At 45.2% G+C, this 27,717-nt stretch overlaps 1 protein-coding gene across 15 annotated transcripts in view; it reads left to right on the plus strand.

Annotated features, from left to right (window-relative positions):
* CADPS (calcium dependent secretion activator) overlaps positions 1-7,713 on the plus strand; it is a 610,020-nt gene extending 602,307 nt beyond the window's left edge. For all 15 annotated transcript variants that reach the window (XM_089682020.1, XM_089682023.1, XM_089682021.1 and 12 more), the window contains one exon: positions 6,497-7,713. In XM_089682020.1, the coding sequence (XP_089538146.1) occupies positions 6,497-6,676 (180 nt within the window). In that variant the 3' untranslated portion in view covers positions 6,677-7,713. The remainder of the gene's footprint in view (positions 1-6,496) is intronic.
* The last annotated feature ends 20,004 nt before the right edge of the window (positions 7,714-27,717 follow it).

Genomic DNA, 27,717 nt, shown 5'->3' on the forward strand with positions numbered 1-27,717 from the left:
ATTCAACAAAACATCCACCACATTTCTTGCAGCTTCCATAGGTGTCTAAAGATGCATGCATATGGGGGTGATATGCTGACAACAACTAACACCTAGATAGGTAGTGACAAGTGTCACATATACACAAGTTCCATTTAACAACTGAAATTGTTGCCATTTAGAGAACGGTAATTTAACTGTTTCTGCCCAGCAGCTTACTTTTCTTTTCTTTTCTTTTCTTTGAAGGGTTTATTGCTTTGAAGTCAGTACTATCAAGTATGACATTTATGCATAAACATTTAGAAAATTATTTCTCCATAATAAATCTAGAATTTTTGGAACTTAGTTTTTGTTTTAAAATACAGAATAACTGTTTTTTTTGCCTTTAAGCTACTGAACAATTCCAAATGAATTAATATGTTAGGAGCAGACTAATTATTATTTTTGTAGGGGTGTTTTATTGGGTTTTTACTGTCACAATTTTTATTTAATTATTGTCATATGTCAGTTCTGTCCATCTTCTGTCCTTGAGGGCTGATTCTTATACAGTTTTAGAATCATTTTAATCAACAGAGTTTAACCACTTGCCCTCCAAAAGATTTACACCCCTTCATGACCAGGCCATTTTTTGCTATTCAACTCTGCTCTACTTTAACTGACTATTGCACAGTCATAAAACACTGTACACAAATAAAATGTATATCATTTTTTTTCATACAAATAGAGCTTTCTTTTGGTGGTATTTGATCATCATTGGGTTTTTTATTTTTCGCGCTATAAATGAAAAGGTACGAAAATTTAAAAAAATATATTTTTTTTTACTTTTTGCTATAAAACATATCCAATAAAAAAATTTGAAAAAAAGAACATTTCTTCATATATTTAGGCCAAAAAGTATTCTACTATGTCTTTGGTAAAAAAAAATCCCAATACGTGTATATTAATTGGTTTGCGTGAAAGTTATAGTGTCTACAAATTTATTTTTATTTATTATTTTTTAACTACTAATGGCAGCGTTTAGCAACTGCACTAGTACAGTGGACATTCTGACACTAACTGACACTGTTGGGAACTGAATAACTGCCACTGACATCTTCAGTGATACTAACAAAGTGATCAGTGCTAATAAAAAGAACTGACACTGTACTAATGACACTGGAAAGGAAGGGGTTAACATCTGGGGTGAACAAAGGGTTAACTGTGCGTTAGGGAGTGATTTAACTGTGTAGTGTTATACTAGGGGACGTGCAGGTTTTTATCTCCCTGCTTTGCAGAGAGATAAAAACCAGCATGTCCCTGCTCTCTCCTGTCAGCTGCCCTGCCACTTGTCAAGTCCTGGCCATGAATCGCTGGGCGGGACCCGGTGATTGACACCTACAGGAGCCAATGACAGCATGGGTAGGATGGCGCGTGCCCCCTACCCGGAAATGCAGAACCATATATATATAAGTGATTCTGCACAGAGCAGCTGCCCTGCAGCAGTAAAACTGATACAGGGTAGTCAGCAAATGGTTAATAAATTAAATAGTTTGTTCCATTAAGCCAAAAGCCTGCCCCAAAATTCTGCCCTATTTGTAACCCTCAAGGACTGGAGCCTTGTGTGTGTGATAAAAGCTCTCTTTATACAAACAAATCAGATATGGGACTGTACACAAATGCTCAATATTCTTGTCACAATGCAAATTACCTGTCTGAGAGGCCTTTGATGAAAGCTTTCCATCTTCTGGGTAGGAATGTGTTGGAGGCTTTGGATCCAAAGTGGTTGTACTCTTGTAGTGTAGAATATAGGAAGTGGAATACAGGGACTTAGGATAGGTGCTTTGTACAAAATCAAAGAGATTTAGAAGAGCAGAATCGCCACACCAGAGGTCCAGTGTCCTAATATTTCATCATAGTATATCCGAAGGAAAGAAGCCAAAGTATTTTGAGATTTCAGTCCTAAATTAGCTGCTGAAGACTGTTTTCTCAAAGGTATTTGTATTCTGTGTTATCTTTTAAATTAAATATTGCAATTCAAAACTATTGGCGGGTGCTTCTTGTCTTAGATTTTTGTGCTTCTGGGCTGCACAAGATGAAGAGGTTATTTTGAGTTAGAACTAAAAAGTGGAATACCAGCTGGGATTTGGAGAAGTGCAAAAGCGAGGAAAAAGAGTTAGACTTTCAATTGTAGACAGAAAGATAGGCTTGGGGTAATCATTTAAAAGTTTAATGGAAAAAAAAGTTTTTTCTTAGTCAAGGGTTTCACAATATCCAGTTGCAATCTAAAGGAGTAAACAAGCACATAAACTTTAGGCAGCCCATAGATGATTCAGGTTTTTTTGTTGACCAGCAGGTTGAAAAAAACTAACCCGATTCCCCCATCCACCCTAAATCACTCCTGCTGAGCTATTGTGTCCTGATGGAAGGGAGACTTCCTCACCGTCAGAATACACTGCCTGCTGTAGATGTTGGCGCTGATCGAACAGGATTTTTCTGACAGGGCAGTTGTACACAAGTTTATCAGTATATTGACTTCTGTACAGCCACTGTTCCCATACGTGGATCAAAATTCGGCCAGTCCCTGCTGACTCAGCAGGATTTCCATACATGTATGGCTGGCTTTAAGAGTAAAGATAAGCCTTTTGGGGACAGTTGTGTCTTTAGTTTACTTTTTCTTACAGGCTTTCAGCTAAAACACAAAACGTTTGGCTTGGTATTATTTCTGAAAGCTTGTAAAGAGAACTAAGAATCAAACTGAACAGACAATGCAACTGTCCCTGGCGTTTCCCCAGTCCTGAAGTGGAAGTGCTTGTTTACTCTCACTACTCTTCTATGGGATTGCAGAAGGGATGCTTTCATTAGAGGCTCCTGAGAGGTATATTGTTTTGCGACAAATTCCCTTAAAAAGAACAATTCTGCTCTTTCATTGGGGTTGATTTACTAAAGGTGGAGAATATATTCATATTTCAAAGCGAATTTTCATTTAGCTTAGTTAATGCGGTGAAGCTGAATAAAAATTCACTTTGCAAAGAATACCTATTCATGTGGAAGAAAAATTTTAAAAAAAAGGAAGATTTTTGTTTGTACATAATTGGATAATTTAGGGCCTTCACCTCATTCAATAAGCTAAGTGAATTTTCACTTTGCAAAGTGAACATTCCCTACTGCTTTGGTAAATCAGTATTCTCTCTTCATATAGAAATTCTTAAAGCCTATGTAGCTGAAACAAACACGGGGAGACCATACTTGTGTAAGTAGTAAAATTTCAAGACCTTGTTTGGCAAATGACACCCCCCTCGTTGTTGGCTTAGGAGCAAGTTGGGAAATACAAACTCTCATTAGTACATTCTTACCTTATTACTTCACTGAATGACGACTGTTTGAAGAGTAGAAATGAGCTTACAAGCCGCGTTTAACTTCACATGGAGCCATCTCTGTTGCTTTCATGGGTTTTAATACTTATAGATACTTTGACAAACACTTGTACCCATCATAGAGAACAACTGTCTCTTTACTAAATGCAGAGCACTACATGCGAGTGCAGATGGACTTTTGAAGGCATTAAGCAAGTTAATTGTAAGTTCCAAAAATGTTTCTGAAATTTACATGTAAACCAAAAATTCCCCCAAAAGAACGATTATGTGTACACAAACATATTACACAGAGATGTGATAGAAAACAACAATTAAGTATATTATGTTTTTTAAATGACTTGGAAACAATTGAAGCCAGATCTCAGTATGACTGGCAATTACCATTGTCACCAAGAGGTCAGCGATGGCAGCCTTCAGGCTTTTCTTAAAACATACTTTCTTTGAAGTGTACATGTAGTAAAATAAAAACTATTACAGGGCCAATGGTACGCTAAAACTAGTGTCTCCAAATACTTGCACATTGCTCCAGCTTTCATTCAGGGATCCCGAAAGGCTAGTTTCACATACCTGCAGGGAGTGCATGAGATAACAAGGGTGGCCTTTCATACTGCTCCAGTTTAAACAATCCTGAATCAGGTGACAGGGAACATAGGTGCAATAGAATGAAATGAGTGCTCGCTGGTGATGTTGATGCCATACAAACTTAGAGAGAATAGTAGTCAAAGGATTCAAAGTAACGAGGAGATGTGATTCACTGGTGAGACAGAGTGCAAACACAAACCAAGGTCAGCAACAGGCAGGCAGTGCAGTGCCAAATCAGTGGGCAGATACAGAGTCAGAAATGGGCCTAGTTAGTAATTTGCCAACAGCAAAGCACCAGTGAGGAATTGTAGTTGGTGAAGCACACCAGGATCGATATGGGAACTGTTGACCAGAAAAGCAGACGTTGCAGACTGGTCAAGGAATAAGCCAGTAACAGGAATCAAAATAGTAAGAATGTAGGATCAAAACCCACAGAAGTACTGCTGAAGACCTTTCAGCACTTAGGCTTGGCAGATTTCAGCCTAAATAGCCTGTCCTGCACCACAGTGAGCAATATGCATGCATGCAATATGCATGCCCCTGCACACACCATGAACTTGCTCACATAGCTGTGCACAATTCTATGCACACAACCATGCACGCATGCATGCGCAGATGTTCTAGCTAGGTCACAGCTTAACAGATTGGCTGATCTGCCTGACACCTGGGCCTTTTTGTTATACAAATTTCATTCAACCCTTGTGGCCAAGATTCGGTATGTTTCCTTATCCTTCTACTTTGCCTCACTGTTGGTCCATGTTGACTATGTTACATGTATTTTTGAATACACCTCAATCCTTGTGGGAGTATTTACATGTACACAGCTAGATCTGAGAGTTCCTACACAAAAGAGGTAGTTCAATCTGCAATATACATTTATTGATAGAGGTACATAATATATAATACAATATATACAATTTACACGCTAAGCAGTATTTACAACACAATGTACAGTTTAAGTCTCTTGATTTATACGATATTTACAATTTACCCACAAAACCATGCTTAAAATACAATGTACAATACAAGTATGAAGTTAGTTTTACCTCTCAACTTCAGGTTTAGTCATCCTGCCTGCTGTGTGTGTCTCATCACCAAGAGCCCTCCAGCTGGGTGACCAGGCCTTATATCCCCCCTTCTGTCTGTACTGTGGCTAATATAATGCTCACTAATTGGACACTGTACCTAGCCAATGTATATTGGATGCAACCTGATTGGAAGTTCACAGAAGGCTGCTGTTTACCACTCATTTTAAATATGCTAAGGGAACAGAAGGCCAGAACTTGTAATACAAGTTTGACGTTAGAAAGTTTTGATGCTGCAAAACACTCAATGGTTTAAATACTGTATATTTCCATCTAACTAAAATATACTTGTAATTATAACATTATTTACATCCATTAATGGACATTTCACATAAACTCATTATCTAACAGTCCATCATTATGATGGGCAACTACACTGACATGTTGTAAGGTTTGGAGGGGAAAAGCAATGCTCTTGGCTACAGTTACTAGGTGGAATTTATTTACTGTATAAGTAATAACACTGTAGATTCTTGATCCAGGGACACATCCAATTCCAAGGAGATCTGAAGGGATTTTTTACCCCAACTGAAGCAAATTGAACCATGTTTTATAAGAGTTTTGTTTCCCTTTTTGTGCATCAGCTACGAGTTTAGGGTTCTGAGAATGCATGTTTTACATTTATTTTTGTCTTTTGGCTGAACTCAATATGCATGTCTTTTTCATCCTAACAATGTAAATAATCAGTTTTTGAGGCTCCTCAGACTTTTTATAAATCTGGCTCATATCATTTTTCCAGCACTTAGTTTAGGGTTTATTTAAAATTCAGTGACATAGCAATGAAGGCACATATTTATTGAATGAATTTGCCAGCTTCAAGGGTATTCATTATCTTTTATTGAAGTGGATGTATCAGGTTTCAAAGAATTCATGTTAAAAGTTAAAGTTTCTTTACATAAGTTATAAAGAAATATTACAATCTTTATCTTTTTGACCCAAAAAATGGTCCACCTATAGCTAAGAGTACTGGAGATTTGTTTACTATGAAGGTCTTGGCAAAATCAGACATACCATGTATACAACAATTTTTTTTTATTCAATGGTTTGAGTTCTTTGGAATTCTCAACTTACAAAGCAGTTGACGCCAGTATTTTAATGCTTTCATGGGTTAATGTCACAGAATCATCACCTCATTAAACAAGTCACTATTAAGTTATGCCTATCGGGAACGTAAATAGGTTATAGTGGTGCCATGTGGGAATCTGCAAAAAAAATCTACAGTTACAGTGAAATTGGTGTGAAGAGAGGATTTTAAAACATCTTCTTTACTATCAATGTATCAAGTTAATTTTCACCTAATTTAGCCCCAGCCTTGATCATTAGCTTCTAATTGTGCTTTAAAATAAGCTAGGAAGTAAGTAATCCAGTGAGTGAGCCCAATGATATTCATGTAAATGGCAATATAATACTGAAAAACATATACTTCAATTATAAGTATTTCTTTATTTTGTTGTATCTCAGAATTTAATTTTGGATCTATTTTTGTATTCTGTTTAGAAAACATATCGCGATTTCCGATTGCAAGGTGTCCTGGACTCCACATTAAACAGCAAGACTTATGATACTATTAGGAATCGGTTAACAGTGGAGGAAGCAACGGCATCCGTTAGCGAAGGAGGCGGCCTTCAAGGAATTACAATGAAGGACAGTGACGAAGAAGATGAAGAGGACGATTAAATATATGGAAATAGAGGCTCAATGGGATGTAGCCACCCCAGGTCCCCAGTGCATGTCTGTTAGCCACATTAGGGAATTTTCTGTCCGCTCCAACTGCCCATAAAAACTCTACCAATACGATTGTCATTCTAGCTGTGTAATTTAAAAAGAAAAACCTGAACGCACTACATTTGGTTCATAGGTTTCCTATCTTCAAATCTATAGGTTCATGAGCAATATAGAGCACCATTGTTTAATACTGTTAATTGATCTATATAGGAAACATGCTAAATATGTCCCTGTTCTCAGCAAAAATATCCAATGCTTCATTCCTGTAATGTATATATGTTGATGGTAAAATTGTTGTGCCTATGAGTGAGTAGTTATGTCATTTTTGTCGCGTGGATGCCACCCGCTCATCATAAACAAAACAAAATCTAAAGGCTTTGTTTTCAAAGAAGAGGCTACACCCAACGAGGTTTAACTATGGCAATCCATTCAATTCCGAATTCAGCTCATCCCGAATTCTAAGTCATACTCTTTTACTTGAACATTCTGTTAGTTAACTAGAGGTTACATATCAGCGGATTAGTATTCCAAAAAAAAACTACAACTGTTCTACTTGTCGTAGATATGAGACATCCGAAAACTGAACAAGCTACTGTTGAAAAAAAAAATATAAAACAGTTTTATGTTTATGTCTTCACTTTAAATGTTACATTTTGTTTAGGTTTTAATAAAAGTGTATGTAAAAAAACACAAAAAAAGACAAAAAGACAACTTTAATAACAGACTTAGACTATAAACTGTGTTTATAAGACTATACAATACTTATTTCCGTAGATTGTAACCTTAATTTACATTATTTTGTGTTTCACAATTGTTTTTATATCTGCCATGTACATTGCATTTTGACCAGTAACTGCATGTCAACAGGGTCCCTCAAGAAGCTTTTTATCTGTGTAAAATAGTGGATCCATCTTGCTTTTGCCTTACAAGAGCCTACAGTTGTAAAAGTGTAAGGACTGTGGCTTCTCAATAAATAACTATTCAGATGTCCTAAGAGTGATGTTTTTTTCTTGGTGAGGGTTCAATAGATTAAAGCAATCATTTTGACTTTTTCCTAATATCAGTTTCTTCTTAGACTGTTTATAACTGCACATAAAAACAAAAGAAGGCAGAAGTGTAACAAATGATGACCAAGTACACCATTTTTATAGTCCTGTACCCTGGCAGGTTATAACATTTTATTATTATTATTATTATTATACAGCATTTATATAGCGCCAACAGTTCGCTCAGCGCTGTACATTACAATGGGAGACAGAACATGCAACAGTACCATAACAATACAATGCGATACACGAGGGGTTCGAGAGCCCTGCTCCTTGGAGCTTACAATCTAGGAGGGAGGGGATAGTGGTACGGGAGGAAATAGCTGTGGGGGATGGAGTGGTAGGAAGAGTGGAGGAGGTTGGGAATTAGCAGGGGGTGGGGTAGGCTTCCCTGAAGGTGGGTTTTCAGAATGCGCCTAAAGGAGAGGAGAGTAGGAAATAGTCTGATGGATTGGGGTAGGGAGTTCCAGAGTATGGGTGATGCCCTGGAGAAGTCCTGGAGGCGGGCATGGGAGGAGGAGACTAGGGAACTAGAGAGAAGGAGGTCTTGTGAGGAGCAGAGAGTGCGTGTAGGGTGGTACTTGGATATTAGGTCGGTGATGTAGTTTGGGGCAGTATGATGGACAGTTTTGTACGTCTGTGTTAGGATTTTGAATTTGATCCATTGGGCAATCGGAAGCCAGTGGAGGGTTTGGCAGAGGGGGGTGGCGGAAACGGAGTGTTTGGTAAGGTGGATGAGTCTGGTTGCTGTATTCAGGATTGACTGAAGCGGGGATAGCCAGCGGCGAGGCAGGCCAGTGAGGAGGGAGTTGCAGTAATCGAGTCGTGATATGATGAGGGAGTGGATGAGCTGTTTAGTGGTTTCTGGTGTTAGGAACGTGTGGATTTTGGCGATGTTGCGGATAAAATTTGCTTGTAAATGCCTTTTACTCTCAACAAGGATGCTGCTTTGTCTCTTCCCCTACAGTATTCTTTTCTGGCAGAGCTGAGTAACATCCACACCCCGTAACCCCATTGGCAGAGAAAGGTAGGAGGTGTGTCTGACCAAGTGTGAATTACTAAAGCCGGCCATGCACATCACATTTGACCAGTTCAGCAGAGACCGGACAATTTTCAATCCATGTATGGGCACCCTGGTTGTGCACAAGTCAATATATTGATTGACTTGTGTACAATCAGTCTGACTGTTTTTTTCTCAAACGATTAGTGCCACCGACTATATCTGGCAGCACTGATCATTATGATCCACCGGCAGGGAAGGCTCAGATCACAACAGAGCTGCGGGAGTGACTCCCCCATCAACACTGATGGAGGAATCAAGCAATTTTCTTTCCTTCCACCCATTCATAATCCATGGCCTGGTCAAGAGCAGTGGGTCTTTTCTGGTACTAGAAGGTGATTTTCCTGCTTTAAAGAAAAACCTGAGACCCTTCAAGCTGCTGAACACACAATGTCCCCCTGGATATTTAACAAGCAATACAGTAAATAAAAGGTGCAGCACAAATTTGAAACAGCCCTTTACATCAATAAACCAACTTAAACTGCATCAATAAACATATATTGTAAATCATACATCAATATATAAGGTGCACATGTGAATAATGCTAAACCACACAATGGTGAAATAATTTCCTGTGTCTCCTTTTATACTTGTTGCTAGCAATCCTTGTCCTTGGTATTTTAGATCAATGTCCTTTCACACACCAGCCATATCTGCTCTTCAGCAGCCACCATGGTCTGACCTTCTCTCTCTCCATTTTGCTGCAGCCTGGTTACAGTAGATGCTGCTAGGAGGAGGAGGCTGGTTGTAATGCATACAACTGCAACAAAAATGCGCTAAAACAGATGTACATGCATTTTCAGTTTGTTTCCATTGAACTCTAAGGAGCAATAAATGCACTATAAAAAGCTCCTGCACCTTTTCAAAGGTCGTGGTGCTGCATGGGTGTGAACGAGCATCATGAAAGTAATGTGATTTCTATTGTCATGCGTTGTAACATGACAGCAGACACACTACAAATCAAACTACTGTAAATGGGGGCTAATAGTCCCAATATAAAGCATCTCTTAAGCTGCTTAGGAGCTTTGGCCGGCCCTTTCTAACTTTCGGCACCTCACGATTGCCATTACTGTGTTGTGTTCCTTCCATGACCACTATTGAGGCTTAGAGCGTTAAAGGGGACATGCCTAAGCTCTGGATTATAGGAGTCAGAGCTGAGATATGCTAAATCTTAAACGTGTTGTTTTGCTTTAAGATTCCCTGGCCTGCGAGTTTGGAAACGGGGAATCTCATAACACTAGGTTACCTGGCATGGATACCGCCATGTTTCCCTGAAAATAAGACAGTGTCTTATATTAATTCTAGGTAAAAATAAATGTACTAGGGCTTATTTTCAGGTAGGTCTTATTTTTATTGACTTTTATTTATTTTTATTCACTTGGTGACACCCCCTCCGAGGATCCCCGCAGGATGGATCGGATCTGCGGATGGAGCATAATGGATCGGAGTCCGATCCATTATCCTCCCCAATCCGCAGATCCGATCCATCCTGTGGGGATCGTCGGCTTTCAGTCTAACTGATCTCTCCACTAGCTCCACAAAAAGGTACGTTTTAAAGCAAGCCCCCCTTCTCTCTCTCTGCCCTCTTCCCCCCCCCCTTCTCTCCCCCCCTACCTACTACATGAAGCTGCAGTGCTGTCACCAGGGTCAGGGGATTACATACTTACCTGCTGCATACTCTGCCCGCCCCTCCAGCACTCCGACTTCAGCACCCGTGGCAGGGATGTGGACCCGCCCCTCTGCTGAAACTCCGAGGAGGAGAGGTGTACGAAGTGCCTGCCTCACTGTCCGTGCCCTCAATTCCTGCTTATTTCAGAAGCAGCACATACAGGGATGGACTGAGCCTCTCATGGGGCCCTGCAGTGACACCAGGTCCTCGGGAAGTGCCGAATGGTCAGACCGCCCCTGGTGGAGGTAGGTCTTATTTTCGGCGGAGGGCTTATATTAGTGGTACATCAAAAAGTACCCCTAGGTCTTATTTTCGGGGTAGGTCTTGGTTTCGGGGAAACACGGAATGTTACAAACTGGGAATGTCTGGTGTACATAACAACAACAATGCCTGAGTGAAGAATGAAGGCGATGAGCAGATACACTGGGCCCCTTACACATGTTTATATGTGTATGTAAAAGGCACTGTCTACTCTTTTCAACTTTATGAAACATTGGCATTTCATTAATTTCTATGTACCATAGCAGAACAGAGATTTCAGGTGTGCTCTGCTGCAGTACAGAAATATCCAGACATGCTACCTTTTTCCACACCAGTTTCTGCTCCATTGTGATTTGAGTGGGACATATAAAAAAACAACTGTTTTCTATGTGCCCTTTGGAGACCTGCGTTGATCAGATACAAAAAAATTCACATAGTGTGAATCAGCCCTAATGGAAAGCCAACATTTCAACTGCACTAACCATAAAAGAATCAGCTTCTTGCTAGGTAGGAGCTACATAAAACCGCTTGAAATATGATATTCCAAGGAAATTAAGATTAAAATAAATATAAATATATAAAAAAAAGTTTTGTTTTCCATTTTGGATATAACAGGGCATATGGTGTCAATGGTAACCAGAACAACTAGAGAGGAATAATCTCCACCAGTGGTGACACAAAAATCAGTAAACCAGACAGAGGGGCTAACATTTCCCTATTTTATTCACAAATAAAGTAATACATTATTTTGAAGTGGACTATTCATTAAAAAAACATTGTACTCCAAATATTTTAAGTAATTCGAGGACACCTGCAATCTACCTAACCCTATCCTAAAAGTAGTGCTAAAAATAATAACTCATCAGAGGTCCTTTCACACTCTCCCATTGTACTGCAAATTTAGAAATGCCTGCTACTGAACCATTCCAATTTTCTGAGGACTGTCCAATCTTCAGCAGATCCTTCTCCCCAACAGTTTATGAAAAGTGGTGTACCAAAGACCAGGGCTCTAGGGGTGGTATCTCCATGGCATATGCATCCTTGCATAGTTTTCCCCAGAAGCATTCATACATGGTGGCATAGGAAAGGGACCTAGATTGTGAATTGGAGCCAGAGACTTAGCATTCCAGTCTTCAAACCTCCTATAAGGGTATATTGAAAGTCTGTCTGATAAAGACTGGTATTAAAGTTTTAACAAGATGGTATTTGGTATATACACGCCTGGCCAGAATGTATCCAATGGCATCAACGGAGTGTTTCAGTGGATGATCCTTACATGGCACCATGCTTCACATTTGGTGGGAGTGCCCTAGGATCCACAGCTATTGGAATAGGGTATTTTCCATACTCCACAAGTTAATGGGAGTCACAATATCATATTGCATTGCTTAATGATTCCCCACCAGGATTACTGCACCCATGCAGTGTCTGGTCTATTTTGTCCTGGCAGCCAAGATAACCATTTCAGGGTCGTGGAACACACCCTCTGTTTCCATCAGTCACTTGAAACATAAAATTTCCTGGCTTTTTTTGGCTCTGAGGAAGAGGCAAGTCCTCGAAACGCGTCAGCCTATTGGATGGGGAACATTACAGAATGTTACTCAGCGTGGTGTTCACCCAGCTGTTCTTTTATGACGTGCCTTGACTTTATTGTCGTTGGTGAGTACAACACCTACTTTATTTCTTATTAAACATTTTTTATGGTAATGCACTAGGCCTGTGCGCCCTCTCTTTGTTCTTCCCTCATAAAATTCCCTGGATCATGATCCACGAAAAGGTTGCTAGTGTGATTAATGATAAACAAGCAATGTTTGAACAAACTTGGGAACCATAGGCAACTTACATGAAAGAACCCTGATCTTCCTCTCAGATATAACTGTATGACATTTCTACCACCTGAGATCCCTGTGTCTCCTCCTTCTCTATTGTTTTTTTTTTTGCTTTCTTTATTCCTTCCTTTTTCTCCGGCCTTTTTTCTGAGACTTGCTTTCTCTTCTCCTGACCTCTCAGAAATTTTTTTTTACATGGATCTCATCATCAGCCTCCTATACAAACAGAGTGCTATTTTATGCGAAAATCATGAGAAATTGTGGGGGGAGATTCTTCCTCATACATGGGTTCTAGGCTTTTGCCCTCATAGTCTTATGTATGTACCCACCTACGGGTTGCCGACTGGGATGTTTATTGTTCTTCATATGCTGTACCTACAGATTGGGGGTTATTACGCTTTTTTCCCTGCTATCTTTTTTGTACCTGGTATTGTAATAACCATACTATATGGCTGACTGTATTTTATCCTTTTTTAATTTCTGATATTGTGTAAAACCTAATAAACATTTTTGAAAGTAAAAAAAAAAATAACTTCTACCCTGTACCCACCTCTATAAAAACACTAACCCATTCACATACATAAGTATACAAATGAATAAAAAATAATAAAATATAATAACAAATCAGTTTTAGTGTGAAAATATTTGCAAACTGGAAAAATGCAACCAGTTTAAAAAGTGCAACAATGTTTTTCTGCAAGTGCAGGTGCAATTGACATTAAACTGTAGTGCAAAAAAAATATTTACTTATTTTATTTATTTCAGGTACTTATATAGAGCCATCAATGTATGCAGCGCTTTACATATATATTGTACATTCACATCAGTCCCTAACCCTCAAGGTGCGTACAATCTAAGGTATGACTCCAATAAGTCCAAACAAACATTCAATATAGGACTTGTGAAGTTCACAAAACTAAGTGTCTTGTGTGAACTGTAAAACCAGCACTCCTGTGCTCCAGTGCCCCTCCTAAATAGCTCACTCATTTCCTTGAATAAAGATGGTCAATGAGCACCTCAATTATCAGATCAAAACTCTACACCTTCTATGCATCAGGTGTCTTCTTAACCCCAGGTATCAGCAGAAGTCTTTTTTAGGTTTTGTAGTAGCAGTGCTCCCCCTACAGCGCCATCAAAGCTAGTCGTCCTGGGTGCCAAGTCTAGGCACTTTGCGATGTGAGTGCCATTGTTTACTCTCCTTTCTCTTTTATCATTTTTAGCACTCCTTTAATTTATGATTATAAACAATTTAAATATTTTACCAATCTTTGGAAAGTTCAATGTGTAAAATCAAGTTAGATTATTTTGTAAAGAGTCTGTCTCTGCCCCCAACCAAATACACTAATGTGGTTGATTACAATCCAATGTTGAAAAGCTGTTCTAATGTAAAATTACACTTTTTATACAGATATCTGATGAAATCTCCTTGGTAAGATAATGATGGATAAATTCAACCTCAGAGAAATGATAATAATGACAATGTAAAAGGAGCAAATATGGAACTGCGAGTGGTAAATATAAATGGGAAGCCTGTGTATATAGGTCCAAGAATATAAGAATGTAATTGCCCAAATATGGCCATGTGACCATTGCCAACCCTGGTCACATGGCCCTAGGTCCACCCCCTCCACCCTCCCGCCCCCTTGGCTGGGAATTTCTGACCAATAAATAAATAGGGTTGAGTGACAGTACTGGATGCCAAGGATGTGGCGGGTGCTGGCACCCACTGCTTCCTCAGCAACCTCTGGCAAAAAGGGAGCTGTCATATACAGTACAGAAGCAGCAGATGTTCAACTTCTACTGAACAATCAAAATGTCTGGTGTTTAGGTGAATGCCCAAACAGCCAAAGTTCCATCTGAACAGACTGAATCGTGAGCTTATCCCTACCAACCATTAATGTTCGCTGACCACCAAAGTACAAGGGCAGTTTTTCCACTGACCACCAATGAAAAAGATAAGTAGATTTTCAGCATAAGTTTCTTGTTTTCTACACTAAGTATGCCACTCTTTTTATTTTTTTTTTATTGTATCTACATTTCACTGATCATGCTAATTTTTAATGCGCTGTGGATAAAAAAAAGTTTTGACACCTGACAACTAGTCCAAGGATTCTTCTGGGGTAAACGGATTGAGAAAGATTGGGCTAGGATATTAAAATGGAAGTCCAGTTAAATTCTAACTAAGCCCAAACCTACTCCCACCCACATGTTAAGACTATTCTCTCTGCCACATAAAAGAAAAGATGCCTATCCTTATAATATACCAATTCTGAAGTACCTCCACTCTGGTCACATAATCGGGTCTTAGTGTCCACTTCTGTGTAGAGGAGGGACAGCTGACAAACAATGGCTCATAATATGGCTATGGGTGACATCATCGCCCAGGCTCTGCAGCCATTGTCACTGCTCTACACTAACTGCCCCTGGGACCCAATCGTATGACCAGACCAGAACGACCTCAAAATAGGTAAGTATACAGATCTTTTCTTTTACATGGTAGATAAAATTGTCATAGATGGGGGGGGGGGAGTAGGTTCAGGCTTAGAATTTGACTTTAATTCCACTTTAACTGTACAATATATTACATAATAGATCTCAATACAGCCAAAAGTACATATGTAACACTACCCCCAAATGGGCTACTTGATAATGCGTGTCCCCAGTGGTTGCCCTGACCTTGCAAGCCTCCCGACACCTCTGACACTCTGGGTTCAGACATATTGCAACATTATAGAATAATAATGCAGAGACACAATTCTTTAGTAACACCTCTATATTAAACGTGTTCAGAAGAGCATGCCACAGAAATAATGGGTTTAGAATAAACAACTCCAGTTAACACATAAAAGCAGAACACTGGTAAAATAGAAATAATGAATCAGCAACATTTAATAGATTATACAGTCATGAGTAGTAAGCTTCAACCATTTAATTGCAACACCAGCAGCAAGAGGGGGAAGAAAAGGCTTGTTGGCTTATCAGCTCCCTCCGGACCACTGGTACCACAATGGGGAATGCACAGAATTATGTAAACGTATACTCTGCTATAGCAAGAGGGGGAAGAAAAGGATTGTTGGCTTATCAGCTCCCTCCGGGCCACCGGCACCAGAATAGGGAATGCAGAAAATTATGTAAACATATACTCTGCTAGTACCCCGATTTGAATAGGAATGGCCTTAAAAGACAATAAGTCCCTTTAACTAGAGATTACAACTTGAGTCCCATGATTTTTCAAGTTCCTGATATGGTGACATCTGTTGTCATAAAAATAAAAAATATCTGTTGTCCTCTGCTAGCAATAGTGGGGACCATAAACATTAGTAAATACTGGTAATTCAATTAAACTAAACAGATAGACTGTGGTACTGCTCAAAGCAAAGATTTCCTGGTACTGAGATATAAAGTGGTCTGCATGCGGTGTCTTTAGAGGGATGACAGAAAGAGGTTGGGCATCCACCTGTTCTCCAATCCTAAGGACAGCATGGCCTCCTTGGAACAGAGTTCTTGCTCAAGGTCTTGGCTGGCTGCAGGGATGTGTGGAGTTTCCGCCTGAAAGCCTGTAGCAAGAAGAGATGTCTTTGTGAAGACCATACAATGACAGTCCTGATGCAGAGATGCTGGTGCGATCCCAGAGTGGTGATTGCTGTCACCGCTGTGCTGAACTGGTGTGCAGAGTCCCGCAGCAGCAGGCCAGCAATCTGTCTCTGGAGTAGAACTGCAGTCCCCCTGTGTTCAGTTCTAAAATCCTTGGCCAAGAGAATGAACCTGTCCCTTTCTGTGAAATATATCTGCTGTCCCAGCATCCTCTTCGTTTGCCAGCTCTCTGGTAGTTGTAGTTCAGTCAGCACTCAGGAATACAGGATGTATTGGCTATAGAACTATCGGTCCCAGGATTGTCTGCTGTCAGAAGAACTGCATCCACTTTGCTAAAAGGAAATGATGTAGCAGTCCCAGTACTAGGCATGGGGGAAAAAGGATTAATTAGTCTCATCTGTAAATGTCCCGGAATGGGATGATATAGCCGGCACCTGGTGATAGATCTCTACTAGAGATGAGCGAATCGAAGTAGGCGAAGTGGAATTCGTTTCGAATATTAGAAAAATTTCCGAAAATAAGCAGACTTCGGATGCGCGAATCGAAATTTTTCCTAAAATGGCGGCGACATGTGCGGCGACGGAGCGGGGATGTCTGGGAAGGCGCGCAGACAAGGCGCGCTGACCCATAATGCATTCATTCATGACATGTGATCGCATTAGCCAATCAGCAGCCAGCCAGCCAGCACTGTGTAATGGTCGAGCTATAAATGGCGGCCATTTTAGAATTCTCCATTTGCCTCCAGTCATTCAACAGAGGCAGACCTGGCTGTATTCAGGGAGAGAGTTAGGGACACAGAAACGTTACTTAGGGACATAGAAACGTTAGTTAGGGACACAGAAACATTACTTAGGGCCACAGAAACGTTACTTAGGGACACAGAAACGTTACTTAGGGCCACAGAAACTTTACTTAGGGACACAGAAACGTTACTTAGGGACACAGAAACGTTACTTAGGGCCACAGAATCGTTACTTAGGGCCACAGAAACGTTACTTAGGGCCACAGAAACGTTACTTAAGGCCACAGAATCGTTACTTAGGGCCACAGAATCGTTACTTAGGGCCACAGAAACTTTACTTAGGGCCACAGAAACTTTACTTAGGGCCACAGAATTGTTACTTAGGGACAGACACAGAATTGTTACTGAGGGACACAGAATTGTTACTGAGGGCAACAGAACTGTTACTTAGGGCCACAGAAACGTTACTTAGGGCCACAGAATTGTTACTTAGGGACAGACACAGAATTGTTACTGAGGGACACAGAATTGTTACTGAGGGCCACAGAACTGTTACTTAGGGCCACAGAAACGTTACTTAGGGACACAGAATTGTTACTCAGGGACAGACACAGAATTGTTACTTAGGGACAGACAGAATTGTTACTGAGAGACACAGAATCGTTACTTAGGGCCACAGAAACGTTACTTAGGGCCACAGAAACGTTACTTAGGGCCACAGAATTGTTACTTAGGGACAGACACAGAATTGTTACTGAGGGACACAGATTTGTTACTGAGGGCCACAGAACCGTTACTTAGGGCCACAGAAACGTTACTTAGGGACACAGAATTGTTACTCAGGGACAGACACAGAATTGTTACTGAGGGACACAGAATTGTTACTGAGGGCCACAGAACTGTTACTTAGGGCCACAGAAACGTTACTTAGGGCCACAGAAACGTTACTTAGGGCTACAGAAACGTTACTTAGGGCCACAGAATCGTTACTTAGGGCCACAGAATCGTTACTTAGGGCCACAGAAACGTTACTTAGGGCCACAGAAACGTTACTTAGGGCCACAGAATTGTTACTTAGGGACAGACACAGAATTGTTACTGAGGGACACAGATTTGTTACTGAAGGCCACAGAACCGTTACTTAGGGCCACAGAAACGTTACTTAGGGACACAGAATTGTTACTCAGCGACAAACACAGAATTGTTACTTAGGGACACAGAATTGTTACTCAGGGACAGACACAGAATTGTTACTGAGGGATACAGAATTGTTACTGAGGGACACAGAATTGTTACTCAGGGACAGACACAGAATTGTTACTCAGGGACAGACACAGAATTGTTACTGAGGGACACAGAATTGTTACTGAGGGACACAGAATTGTTACTGAGGGACACAGAATTGTTACTGAGGGACACAGAATTGTTACTAAGGGACAGACACAGAATTGTTACTCAGGGACAGACACAGAATTGTTACTGAGGGACACAGAATTGTTACTGAGGGACACAGAATTGTTACTCAGCGACAGACACAGAATTGTTACTCAGGGACAGACACAGAATTGTTACTGAGGGACACAGAATTGTTACTGAGGGACACAGAATTGGTACTCAGGGACACAGAATTGTTACTCAGGGACAGACACAGAATTGTTACTGAGGGACACAGAATTGTTACTGAGGGACACAGAATTGTTACTCAGCGACAGACACAGAATTGTTACTCAGGGACAGACACAGAATTGTTACTGAGGGACACAGAATTGTTACTGAAGGACACAGAATTGTTACTCAGGGACACAGAATTGTTACTGAGGGACACAGAATTGTTACTGAGGGACACAGAATTGTTACTCAGGGACAGACACAGAATTGTTACTCAGGGACAGACACAGAATTGTTACTGAGGGACACAGAATTGTTACTGAGGGACACAGAATTGTTACTGAGGGACACAGAATTGTTACTCAGGGACAGACACAGAATTGTTACTGAGGGCCACAGAACCGTTACTTAGGGCCACAGAAACGTTACTTAGGGACACAGAATTGTTACTCAGGGACAGACACAGAATTGTTACTCAGGGACAGACACAGAATTGTTACTGAGGGACACAGAATTGTTACTGAGGGACACAGAATTGTTACTCAGTGACAGACACAGAATTGTTACTCAGGGACAGACACAGAATTGTTACTCAGGGACAGACACAGAATTGTTACTGAGGGACACAGAATTGTTACTGAGGGACACAGAATTGTTACTGAGGGACACAGAATTGTTACTCAGGGACAGACACAGAATTGTTACTCAGGGACAGACACAGAATTGTTACTGAGGGACACAGAATTGTTACTGAGGGACACAGAATTGTTACTCAGCGACAGACACAGAATTGTTACTCAGGGACAGACACAGAATTGTTACTGAGGGACACAGAATTTTTACTGAGGGACACAGAATTGTTACTCAGGGACACAGAATTGTTACTGAGGGACACAGAATTGTTACTGAGGGACACAGAATTGTTACTCAGGGACAGACACAGAATTGTTACTCAGGGACACAGAATCGTTTAATTAAAGAGTATGTCAGACAACATGCATAGGAGTGGCAGAGGAGGCAATGTTTTAGGAGCGAGCAGACGTGGCAGCAGAGGAAGGGGTCGAGGCAGCACTAGTCGGAGCCAGAGGCCAGTGCTCCCGGTGTCATCCAGCGGTCGTGTCTCCACCGACAACCCTGCCGTCATCGATTGGTTGGCTCGGTCGTCTTCCTCTTCCCAGGTCACCTCTGACACCTACAGCCAACGGTTGGTGGGTACGTCAGACACAACCGTTAGTTGGCATGGCCCGGGAGCAAGCCCACTGAAATCACGTGTCCTCGACCTGCCCCTGTCCTTTGGTGTTCCCTCACCAAGCGAAGTATCGTATGCTGTGGGCTCAGCCCCACTGTACAGTGAGGAAGAGCTAACAGAGGGCGGTCAGGAACGGGGGGAGACATCCGCCTCTTCAGCAGCCAGGCGAAGAAGTAGTGGCGAGGAGAGTGGCTCGGTAGCCGGTCTAGAGACAGGTCTGTCTCCTGACCCACACGCAGCCGAGGGGGCTAGTAGTGAGGCGGAGACCCTAATTGATGATGATGAGGCTGATCGCACTTGGCAGCCTCGTCGTCATCAGGCTATTGCTTCCGCATCATCAGGAGAAGAGGGTGGCAGCTTGGCAGCGAGCAAAACAGTCGGTGGGTTGCCCAGGAGGCAGCAGGGTCGCAGCAGTGTCAGTGGAGGCAAACGGCCATGGAGTACAGCACCAGCTACACTGCAGCCTACCACCACGGCCAGTAGTGGTGCCGGTGTGCACGGAGGAAGCAGCAGTCAGCCAGTGAGGAGTATCGGGGGCAAAGTTTCCTACTCAGCGGTGTGGCAATTTTTTGTCAAGCCGCCCGAGGAAGTAAACGTAGCCGTATGTCGACTATGTGGCCAGAAAGTCAAGCGTGGCCAGGGGGCCCATGTTGGGACTACAGCGTTGCGGCAGCATATGCAGCGTCGCCATTTGGTGGCCTGGGAAAACCGTGATAAAGATACGGCGGTTCTGCCTGCCCCAGCCCCCGCTCCATCACCCGCTCTGTTACTTGCTCCGTCACCCGACGTCAATCGCCCTCTATCAGCCAGTCAAGGCTCCAACACCTCTGCTGAGGGGAGTTGTCGCTCGTTGGCATCTTCCGCGCGTTCTGATGCTCCTTCTCCTGCTACTCCTCTTCACGGATTCCGTCAGCAGTCTTTCTTGGAATCCGTTTCCAAGAGACAACAGTTTGCGAGCACGCACCCGACGGTGCAAAAGCTGAACGTCCTCCTGTCCAAGTTGCTGGTGCTGCAGTCCCTCCCTTTCCAAGTGGTGGACTCAGCACCTTTCCGAGAAATGATGGCTTGTGCCGCGCCGCGGTGGAGAGTGCCAAGCCGTCATTTCTTCGCCAAAAAGGCAGTGCCAGCCCTGCATTCACATGTAGAAGAGATGGTGGGCCAGTCTTTGAGCATGTCGGTCTCTGCCAAAGTGCACGGCAGCGCCGACGTGTGGAGCTGTAACTACGGTCAGGGACAGTACATGTCATTTACGGCCCACTGGGTGAACGTGGTGCCGTCACAGCCGCACCAGCAACTTGGACAGGTCACGCCGCTTTTGCCTCCACGTTTGCACGTCCTTGGTCCGGCAAAGATGTCCGCCTCTACCACCTCTTCTTCCACCGTGTCCTCAGCCACCACCCCCGTGCCAAGTCCCATTACCCGACCGGCATATCACATGTGCAGGGCGCAACGGTGTCACGCTGTGCTGCACCTGGTATGCCTTGGCGAACGTAGTCACACAGGGGAGGAACTTCTGAGTGTAATGAACAGAGAAATCGACAGATGGCTGTCTCCGCGCAAACTGAAAATCGGAACCATGTTGACCGACAACGGAAAGAACATGGTGTCTGCTCTGCGTCAAGGAAGGTTGTGCCATGCGCCATGCATGGCTCACGTGTTCAATCTGGTTGTCAAGCGGTTCCTAAAATCCACCATCCCACTGCAAGACATCCTTAAAATGTCACGTAAACTTTGCATGCATTTCAGCCATTCCTACACCGCAAAGCACACCCTCCTTGAGCTGCAGCGGCAGAACGGAATTCCACAGCATCGCCTGATCTGCGACGTTGCAACAAGGTGGAATTCAACCCTACACATGTTAGACCGCCTTTACGAACAGCGAAAGGCCATCACCGATTTCCTGATGTTACAAGCGGATAAAGGTACTCCCCTGTGTAACTTCGATGTCAGCCATTGGCAGCTCATGCGTGACACCTGCCGCTTGCTCAGGCCCTTTGAGGAGGCCACGCTATTCGTGAGTCGGCAGGACTATGGGATGAACGACGTCATTCCTCTGTTGCACGTCCTGGAACAAATGCTGTTAACAATGGCTGGTCAGGGTGCGGTAGACGTGGCGCACAGATCTCAACGCCACATGACCCCTGTGGGGGCAGGACAGGAAGAAGAGGAGGAGGTAGAGGAGGACATTTGTGCTCAGGAATTATTGAGTGAAATGGGTGGTTTTTCCACTCAGCGGACAGGAGTGGAGGAGCAGGAGCATCTGGTAGAGGAGGAGGAGGAGGAGACAGAGGACCCAGACGCACCGTGGCAGTATGCTGTGGAGATGGAGGCAGGGAGTCCCTCGCATTCCTTGGCACAAATGGCCCATAGCATGCTCGCTTGCTTGCGTAGCGACAGCCGAATAATAACCATCAGACAGAGGGATGACTTTTGGCTGTCCACCTTGTTGGACCCTCGCTACCGTTCAAAAATGGTGGCCTTTTTCACACCTGCTGAGAGGGAGGCCAAAATAACGTACTATAAAAACCACCTATGTAGTCAGCTGGTCTCTGCCTTTCTGCGCCAACGTCCATCCTCAGACACTGTGGGCCCTGTGCGCTCGCGTTCCGCTGCCATGGCAACAGGGGAGGGGTGGGGTGGTAGGAGCAGTGGCAGCTCCACCAGCAGCGGCTGCCTCAGTCTGCAGTCGATGATGAGTAGCTTTCTTCACCAGCGCAGTGAGGAAACTACTAACCAGCCGCAGCAGCAGCATCAGGTGGACCTGGAGCAGGACCTCAAACATCAGGCTTAGGCCTACTTGGACAGCACCCTGCCAACCGAGGTAGACAATCCCCTTGACTACTGGGCAACGAAACTTGACCTTTGGCCCCAACTAGCTGAATTTGCCCTTGAAAGGCTGTCATGCCCGGCCAGTAGCGTGGCATCGGAGCGCGTGTTTAGTGCGGCAGGAGGTATTGTAACTCCGCGGAGGACACGACTGTCCACCCAAAGTGTGGAGAGACTCACGTTTGTGAAAATGAATCAGGCGTGGATTAGTCTGGATTTCAAACCACCAGTTCCTGACACAACTGACTAAATCCGCCATGAATCATGCCCCAAACATGTGCCACTTTCAGGTCTCCTCACACTGCTGGTGTGTTCCATTTTTTGTCATAGGGTGCTGGCAGATTACGGGCCTCCCATAGCTTCTGCCAGGCCCCTAATCTGCCATGGGCCCCTATACCGCCTCCTCATGCTGCTGCCAGGTCCAGAGTCTCTCATGGGTCCCTGTACGACCTCCCATTGCTGCTGTCTCCATCGCCACACTCTGCCATGTGCCACTTTCAGATCTCCTCACACTGCTGGTGTGTTCCATTTTTTGTCATAGGGTGCTGGCAGATTACGGGCCTCCCATAGCTGCTGCCAGGCCCCTAATCTGCCATGGGCCCCTATACCGCCTCCTCATGCTGCTGCCAGGTCCAGAGTCTCTCATGGGTCCCTGTACGGCCTCCCATTGCTGCTGTCTCCATCGCCACACTCTGCCATGTGCCACTTTCAGGTCTCCTCACACACTGCTGGTGTGTTCTATTTTTTGTCATAGGGTGCTGGCAGATTACGGGCCTCCCATAGCTGCTGCCAGGCCCCTAATCTGCCATGGGCCCCTGTACCGCCTCCTCATGCTGCTGCCAGGTCCACAGTGTCTCATGCCATGTGCCACTTTCAGGTCTCCTCACACTGCTGGTGTGTTCCATTTTTTGTCATAGGGTGCTGGCAGATTACGGGCCTCCCATAGCTGCTGCCAGGCCCGTAATCTGCCATGGGCCCCTATACCGCCTCCTCATGCTGCTGCCAGGTCCAGAGTCTCTCATGGGTCCCTGTACGGCCTCCCATTGCTGCTGTCTCCATCGCCACACTCTGCCATGTGCCACTTTCAGGTCTCCTCACACACTGCTGGTGTGTTCCATTTTTAGTCATAGGGTGCTGGCAGATTACGTGCCTCCCATAGCTGCTGCCAGGCCCCTAATCTGCCATGGGCCCCTATACCGCCTCCTCATGCTGCTGCCAGGTCCAGAGTCTCTCATGGGTCCCTGTACGGCCTCCCATTGCTGCTGTCTCCATCGCCACACTCTGCCATGTGCCACTTTCAGGTCTCCTCACACACTGCTGGTGTGTTCCATTTTTTGTCATAGGGTGCTGGCAGATTACGGGCCTCCCATAGCTGCTGCCAGGCCCCTAATCTGCCATGGGCCCCTATACCGCCTCCTCATGCTGCTGCCAGGTCCAGAGTCTCTCATGGGTCCCTGTACGGCCTCCCATTGCTGCTGTCTCCATCGCCACACTCTGCCATGTGCCACTTTCAGGTCTCCTCACACACTGCTGGTGTGTTCCATTTTTTGTCATAGGGTGCTGGCAGATTACGGGCCTCCCATAGCTGCTGCCAGGCCCCTAATCTGCCATGGGCCCCTGTACCGCCTCCTCATGCTGCTGCCAGGTCCACAGTGTCTCATGCCATGTGCCACTTTCAGGTCTCCTCACACTGCTGGTGTGTTCTATTTTTTGTCATAGGGTGCTGGCAGATTACGGGCCTCCCATAGCTGCTGCCAGGCCCCTAATCTGCCATGGGCCCCTATACCGCCTCCTCATGCTGTTGCCAGGTGCAGAGTCTCTCATGGGTCCCTGTACGGCCTCCCATTGCTGCTGTCTCCATCGCCACACTCTGCCATGTGCCACTTTCAGGTCTCCTCACACTGCTGGTGTGTTACATTTTTTGTCATAGGGTGCTGGCAGATTACGGGCCTCCCATTGCTGCTGCCAGGCCCGCAATCTGCCATGGGCCCCCGTACCGACTCCTCATGCTGTGACGTTGCAACAAGGTGGAATTCAACCCTACATATGTTAGACCGCCTTTACGAACAGCGAAAGGCCATCACAGATTTCCTGATGTTACAAGCGGATAAAGGTACTCCCTGTGTAACTTAGATGTCAGCCATTGGCAGCTCATGCGTGACACCTGCGGTTGCTCAGGCCCTTTGAGGAGGCCACGCTATTCGTGAGTCGGCAGGACTATGGGATGAACGACGTCATTCCTCTGTTGCACGTCCTGGAACAAATACTGTTAACAATGGCTGGTCAGGGTGCGGTAGACGTGGCGCACAGATCTCAACGCCACATGACCCCTGTGGGGGCAGGACAGGAAGAAGAGGAGGAGGTAGAGGAGGACATTGGTGCTCAGGAATTATTGAGTGAAATGGGTGGTTTTTCCACTCAGCGGACAGGAGTGGAGGAGCAGGAGCATCTGGTAGAGGAGGAGGAGACAGAGGACCCAGACGCACCGTGGCAGTATGCTGTGGAGATGGAGGCAGGGAGTCCCTCGCATTCCTTGGCACAAATGGCCCATAGCATGCTCGCTTGCTTGCGTAGCGACAGCCGAATAATAACCATCAGACAGAGGGATGACTTTTGGCTGTCCACCTTGTTGGACCCTCGCTACCTTTCAAAAATGGTGGCCTTTTTCACACCTGCTGAGAGGGAGGCCAAAATAACGTACTATAAAAACCACCTATGTAGTCAGCTGGTCTCTGCCTTTCTGCGCCAACGTCCATCCTCAGACACTGTGGGCCCTGTGCGCTCGCGTTCCGCTGCCATGGCAGCAGGGGAGGGGTGGGGTGGTAGGAGCAGTGGCAGCTCCACCAGCAGCAGCTGCCTCAGTCTTCAGTCGATGATGAGTAGCTTTCTTCACCAGCGCAGTGAGGAAACTACTAACCAGCCGCAGCAGCAGCAGCAGCAGCATCAGGTGGACCTGGAGCAGGACCTCAAACAACAGGCTTAGGCCTACTTGGACAGCACCCTGCCAACCGAGGTAGACAATCCCCTTGACTACTGGGCAACGAAACTTGACCTTTGGCCCCAACTAGCTGAATTTGCCCTTGAAAGGCTGTCATGCCCGGCCAGTAGCGTGGCATCGGAGCGCGTGTTTAGTGCGGCAGGAGGTATTGTAACTCCGCGGAGGACACAACTGTCCACCCAAAGTGTGGAGAGACTCACGTTTGTGAAAATGAATCAGGCGTGGATTAGTCTGGATTTCAAACCACCAGTTCCTGACACAACTGACTAAATCCGCCATGAATCATGCCCCAAACATGTGCCACTTTCAGGTCTCCTCACACTGCTGGTGTGTTCCATTTTTTGTCATAGGGTGCTGGCAGATTACGGGCCTCCCATTGCTGCTGCCAGGCCCGTAATCTGCCATGGGCCCCTGTACCGCCTCCTCATGCTGCTGCCAGGTCCAGAGTGTGTCATGGGTCCCTGTACGGCCTCCCATTGCTGCTGTCTCCATCACCACACTCTGCCATGTGCCACTTTCAGGTCTCCTCACACACTGCTGGTGTGTTCCATTTTTTGTCATAGGGTGCTGGCAGATTACGGGCCTCCCATAGCTGCTGCCAGGCCCCTAATCTGCCATGGGCCCCTGTACCGCCTCCTCATGCTGCTGCCAGGTCCACAGTGTCTCATGCCATGTGCCACTTTCAGGTCTCCTCACACTGCTGTTGTGTTCCATTTTTTGTCATAGGGTGCTGGCAGATTACGGGCCTCCCATTGCTGCTGCCAGGCCCGTAATCTGCCATGGGCCCCTGTACCGCCTCCTCATGCTGCTGCCAGGTCCAGAGTCTCTCATGGGTCCCTGTACGGCCTCCCATTGCTGCTGTCTCCATCGCGACACTCTGCCATGTGCCACTTTCAGGTCTCCTCACACACTGCTGGTGTGTTCCATTTTTTGTCATAGGGTGCTGGCAGATTACGGGCCTCCCATAGCTGCTGCCAGGCCCCTAATCTGCCATGGGCCCCTGTACCGCCTCCTCATGCTGCTGCCAGGTCCACAGTTTCTCATGCCATGTGCCACTTTCAGGACTCCTCACACTGCTGGTGTGTTCCATTTTTTGTCATAGGGTGCTGGCAGATTACGGGCCTCCCATAGCTGCTGCCAGGCCCCTAATCTGCCATGGGCCCCTGTACCGCCTCCTCATGCTGCTGCCAGGTCCACAGTGTCTCATGCCATGTGCCACTTTCAGGACTCCTCACACTGCTGGTGTGTTCCATTTTTTGTCATAGGGTGCTGGCAGATTACGGGCCTCCCATAGCTGCTGCCAGGCCCCTAATCTGCCATGGGCCCCTGTACCGCCTCCTCATGCTGCTGCCAGGTCCACAGTGTCTCATGCCATGTGCCACTTTCAGGTCTCCTCACACTGCTGGTGTGTTCCATTTTTTGTCATAGGGTGCTGGCAGATTACGGGCCTCCCATTGCTGCTGCCAGGCCCCTAATCTGCCATGGGCCCCTGTACCGCCTCTTCATGCTGCTGCCAGGTCCAGAGTGTGTCATGGGTCCCTGTACGGCCTCCCATTGCTGCTGCCAGGAGGCAGCAGGGTCGCAGCAGTGTCAGTGGAGGCAAACGGCCACGGAGTAGAGCACCAGCTCCACTGCAGCCTACCACCACGGCCAGTAGTGGTGCCGGTGTGCACGGAGGAAGTAGCAGTCAGCCAGTGAGGAGTAGCGGGGGCAAAGTTTCCTACTCGGCGGTGTGGCAATTTTTTAGTCAAGCCGCCCGAGGAAGTAAACGTAGCCGTATGTCGACTATGTGGCCAGAAAGTCAAGCGTGGCCAGGGGGCCCATGTTGGGACTACAGCGTTGCGTCAGCATATGCAGCGTCGCCATTCGGTGGTCTGGGAAAACCGTGATAAAGATACGGCGGTTCTGCCTGCCCCAGCCCAGGGTTCCATTTTGTCATAGGGTGCTGGCAGATTACGGGCCTCCCATTGCTGCTGCCAGGCCTTAATCTGCCATGGGCCCCTGTACCGCCTCCTCATGCTGCTGCCAGGTCCACAGTGTCTCATGGGTCCCTGAACCGCCTCCCATTGCTGCTGTCTCCATCGCCACACTCTGCCATGTGCCACTTTCAG

The sequence above is a fragment of the Staurois parvus genome, unplaced genomic scaffold, assembly GCF_062004578.1.
Source record: "Staurois parvus isolate SC_StPar_1 unplaced genomic scaffold, SC_StPar_1.0 ptg000283l, whole genome shotgun sequence".
NCBI lineage: Eukaryota > Metazoa > Chordata > Amphibia > Anura > Ranidae > Staurois > Staurois parvus.